At 38.4% G+C, this 4,702-nt stretch overlaps 1 protein-coding gene across 1 annotated transcript; it reads right to left on the reverse strand.

Moving 5' to 3' along the window:
• Window positions 1–266: 266 nt before the first annotated feature.
• Window positions 267–3,051, reverse strand: ptges (prostaglandin E synthase). Its single transcript, XM_034238892.1, has 3 exons — window positions 2,859–3,051; window positions 2,668–2,750; window positions 267–1,287 (listed from the first exon to the last, which is right to left on the reverse strand). Exons 1-3 carry the CDS (start codon window positions 2,973–2,975, stop codon window positions 1,038–1,040), a joined length of 450 nt encoding a protein of 149 aa, XP_034094783.1. The 5' UTR covers window positions 2,976–3,051; the 3' UTR covers window positions 267–1,037.
• Window positions 3,052–4,702: the final 1,651 nt, after the last annotated feature.

Raw genomic sequence — 4,702 nt, forward strand, 5'->3', positions numbered from 1 at the left:
GCAGTTCCAGCAGAGAGCCCCAAACTTTCTTTTCCCTGGCGACATCAACCAGCTCTGACTGGGGGATCCCAAGGCGCTCCCAGGCCAGCGAAGAGATATAATCCCTCCACCTGGTCCTAGGTCTACCCCTTGGTCTCTTCCCAGCTGGACGTGCCTGGAACACCTCCCTAGGGAGGCGCCCAGGTGGCATCCTAACTAGGTGCCCGAACCACCTCAAAAGACAATCAAATTACTTAAATATCACTCATGTAATCTTGGTTTCGTGTGTTAATTGTTTTATTGCCTCCAAAAGAATGCATATAGTGGTTAAAAAACATAACTGTATACATTAAATTGAATAATAAATTACTAATACAATACTTTAAAAATAGCCTTGAAATGTGTTTTCAAAGATAGAATGATTTCATATGTTCTCTGCAGGTTGTTGTGAGATGTATTCCAAACTCAGTGATAGGATTCCTTTCTTTAAATTGATGTAACTTGAGAGACAGTTTGACTCACACAGTGAAAGTGGTCTTAAATCTCTCAACACATCTTCAGTCATCATGCGTAAGCTTTTGTTGAACATAGTACACAAACAAAATGTTAACACAACAGATGGAGTATCCACAAAGGAAGCAGCTGAAGCCATGGGGGTGCAGCACTACGTGAATGGTGGTCCGTGTTGTGTGTAAACACAGAATGGATGCAGGGAGGAATATTGCAAAGTGGCTTCAGGGGGTTACAACAAAATCTAGTTACAAAGACAAAAACGACCTTCATATTTCTTTTTTAAATAGTACAGTACAAGATGTCAACTTCAAATAAGAAATTCTCACATTTCAACATTAAAAATACTGATAAAATCTCACAAAAACCCAGCTGTGGTGTAATCACACACCTATTATTGCACTCATTCTTGTCTTTAATGCTCTTCCCCTCAGGAGGCCTCTCCGGTATCCTGCTCCTCTTCTTGCTTTTTAATCTGACACAGGTCTCAGATCCCAATCCCTCCTGCCAGGAAAACTCCTCAAGTTCATCCCTCCTTTTCTGGATTTTCATGCATATGCTGCGACTGCAACAAGGATCTGCAGAGCCATGGAGACACAAGGTATCTGAGCCACAATGTAGGCCAGAGAGCGGGTGGGGGCTCGCAGGGCGAACAGGTAGGCCACGCTGTGCAGCACACGAGCCAGGAAGAAGACCAGGAAGTGGAGGCGGGCCACAGGAAGTGAAGGTCCGATCATGGAGTAGATAGCACCCAGGAAGAGGAAGGGGAGGATGTTCTCTAAGTCGTTAATATGAGCTCTAAAAGGGGGAGGAAAGGAGATTTAATCACACACACATACATCTGTTTTCAATATCATGCAATGTCCTGACTCAGTGAAGGGATGATGAGTACTCCTGGTACTCCTGCTGTATTTCAGTGACTGATGTTTTTTCTGCATTTTTCCTGACAAATCATAGCTCAATGTGACTTCATGCATTACACATCAGCAGACTATACAACTTTTTTGCTTTTGGCTTCCAGTCAGAATGCTTATCACCACTTCCCTGCTTCCCCTCCGGCCTCTGGAATCTACTTTTTAAATAATATTATTTTAGGAAACATGCCCTGCTCACAGCTCTTGCAGAAACAGCACATACAAAAATTATTGCATATTTTTTTGAGAAGAGCATGTTGCAACAACTCGTTAAAATGAACTAAACACCAAGCCAGATCTTTTAGCAATATGCTCAGGATTTGAATGCACAGTTAAATGAATGGTCCAGGATACACATCCAGGGGGAAAGGTAGGGGAACGTTTGTACTATAACACATGTGCAGTCTGTCAGGGATCATTACCTGACAAGTTAAAACAAAGCAGAGGAGAGTGTCTCCTACAGGCTGCCCAATGAAAAAAATCACATGATGTCACTGCAGAGTTGCATGTAAGTTTGGAAAAATTACTTTTCTTACAAGAAAATCAACATGCAGTTCATTATTTTGAACAGACAACCAAAAGCCTTTATAAAAACTGTCAGCACAAAACCTTTTTTAACACAACATATTACTGATTAAACTACTCACGATGCCATGGTGAAATACTCAAGTATTGTACTTCACGTACTATAAACATTTGTGGTAGGCTACTTTTTTCATTTTATACCAATTTGACACATTTAGTACGTTTTTACCACACTATATTTTCTTGAGAACTAATGTTACTTTACACATTTGGATTTTTGTTAAGACAGTTATGTATAGTTGCCTTAAAGATGACATTACCAAACATAATATACTGATTGTATTTAAATAGGTGAAATTCTACTTAAAAGCAATAGTATTTAAATATAATAGGCCTATAACACTTGCAGACGATATCCCTGTGTTGAGTACTTTTATTCACATTTTACTGATGTACCTTTTTAAAGTAACCTGCGTCAAATTGAGTATTTTACCACTGTGGTAGGAAATTGCTATTTTAACTTTGTTACTTTACTTGTAAAATGTTGGAAGGACGTTTTTGTCTTCTATACCCATTAATAAAATCAGTCAATAAATCAATCAAGTTGTATGAATACTTCCTCCACCACTGGTTGTTACAGCAAAAGTGATCAGTCTAGTCAAACGAGTGATGGATCGCTTTGGCAGAATTATTTTTGTACAAATTGAAAGCGTGTCTTGAGAGTGTTAAACTTCCTTACCTCCGGCACCTCTCCACATACGGGTCCTCTCGGTGGAACTGCAGCCCTCCGTGCCTCAGCGCGTCCTCGGGGTTTGCAAAAGCCTTTTAGGGAAGAAAAATAAGACTTTGCATCAGAAAAAAGTTTCCCGGAGAGGAAATGATGTTGCTTTCTCTTTTTGTTATCCTTTCCTCTGATTCATAGCCACTCACCTTTTTACGCAGCCTCACTTGTCCCGTTATTATCGCTAGAATGTACATTTTTATCACCAGAAGCACGGCGTAGAAAACAAAACAGGAGAAAACTTCATTTCTTGTCAAGAATGCCATGTTTTTTTGGGTTTAATATCCAAACTGAGCTTTGGTGGAATAAAAAAGGGAGTGCTCTGAGGTCGGTGCGTAAAACTCCAGACAAGTGAGAGTGAACGTGAGACGAGGCTTTTTGTACTGCTGGGAGATCCACCCACTCCCAAATGCAATTGAATGGAAGACACGTAATGCTTCATTCATAATTATGTGAATCTCACAGTGAGAAATCATGGCAATGCCAAATTGGTTTCACGAAAAAAGTCACGTAGGAAGTGAAGGGAGTTTTCAGATCTTTACAACAAGTACATAGGCCTACCAGCAATGACCAAACTGTTGAAATCTCTTTATTAGAAGCAATAGCACTGTATTAAAAATTGTACTAAAATAAAGTGCATTACTACTCACAAAAAGTATTCAAAGTAGTCTACCAAAAAGTTAAAGTAGGCTACTAAATAGGCAACAGTATGTAGCCTAATTATGCTATTTAAAACAAAAAAAAGATTATAATCTTTTGACAAATATTTGTATTATCATTACGGAAAAGACATTTTAAAATTGTATACCCTCTCATACAAGTACATTTATGCAACAGGAAGTATGGCTAATACAAATATATATATATATAATCATTTATTATATTAGGTATATCAAATAAGTATCATTAGGCTACTTAAAATAATGTAAAGCAGGGTTAGCTTGCAGCAAGTTTTATTAATGTGTAACGTATGGATCTGGATCTGCGTATTGGCGTATTGTAGGGAGGTACCCAATTTAGCCTATAATGAAAATGTAGATATAAATATAAACTATAGTGTTGGAGTAAAAAATACAGAATATTTCCAGCCCAAAAAGTCCTTTTTGCTGAAGTCTACGTTTTAAAATATCCATTGCTTATGGTTACTTCTATATTGTATAATTAGGGCCCGAGCACGAGAGTGCTGGGTGTCCCTAGCAGGAAGTGCGAGGAAACCTATTACTGAGGGTTATTATTATTATTGTTGATATTTTAAGAATAAAGATTACAAATACAAAATCGAACGCACCCACGTTTTTTGCGTGACCTGACCAACAGGTGAAGGCTGTGTTTAGCTAACATGCTAAATGCTAAGATGCTGTCTGCTGTCACTGAGAAAACCTTCACCTCCAGGGACTTGTTTGAGGCCTTTCTGCTGCTCGTAAATGTTATTCTGGTTATATTATTTGAGAATGAACAGAGAAGTTACACCTGGATCAGATTGAGGGAGATTGTGTGATGTGGTTCAGACGGGTGAGTAGGCTACAACAACAAAGTATTACATGTATTATTGCGGATCTGTTTTTGCTTTAATGTGTGTGTTTTGTGGCATCAGTTTCTGTGGAGTTTCATTTGTTGTTCTGTCTGCTCTGGTGTCGTTGTATATGCTGTATTGTAAGGTTATGTGGCTCAATGCTTGTTACATCCTCCATGGTGTCCATTGACTTCATTGTCGGACATTTTTGTGTAATGGTCTGAGTTTAGTCTCTTTTCTGGATAATTGTAATAGTTGTGTCATTGATCATTAGTTGTATGTACAGGCTGCTAAATGCCTTTAATAAATAGGCTGTTGTTGGTTTGGACAAAGGAGCTCTGTGATATGTTAATGCGTTTTTTGCAACCTAAATATGTTCTTTTATTTAATATATTATCTAAAATTGTGTTTTTCTCAACCCTCTCTCCAACAAACAAACACCTTCCCCCTATACATTTTAACTGACCTATATCTACATTT

The sequence above is a fragment of the Gymnodraco acuticeps genome, unplaced genomic scaffold (assembly GCF_902827175.1).
Source record: "Gymnodraco acuticeps unplaced genomic scaffold, fGymAcu1.1, whole genome shotgun sequence".
Taxonomy (NCBI): domain Eukaryota; kingdom Metazoa; phylum Chordata; class Actinopteri; order Perciformes; family Bathydraconidae; genus Gymnodraco; species Gymnodraco acuticeps.

Coding starts and splice junctions, on each gene's coding strand:
- ptges (XM_034238892.1), bottom strand. CDS start 2,975: ATGGCATTCTTGACAAGAAATGAAGTTTTCTCCTGTTTTGTTTTCTAC. Junction 2,751..2,858: donor AAGTGAGGCTGCGTAAAAAG/GTGAGTGGCTAT, acceptor CTTCCCTAAAAG/GCTTTTGCAAACCCCGAGGA. Junction 1,288..2,667: donor TATGTGGAGAGGTGCCGGAG/GTAAGGAAGTTT, acceptor TCCCCCTTTTAG/AGCTCATATTAACGACTTAG.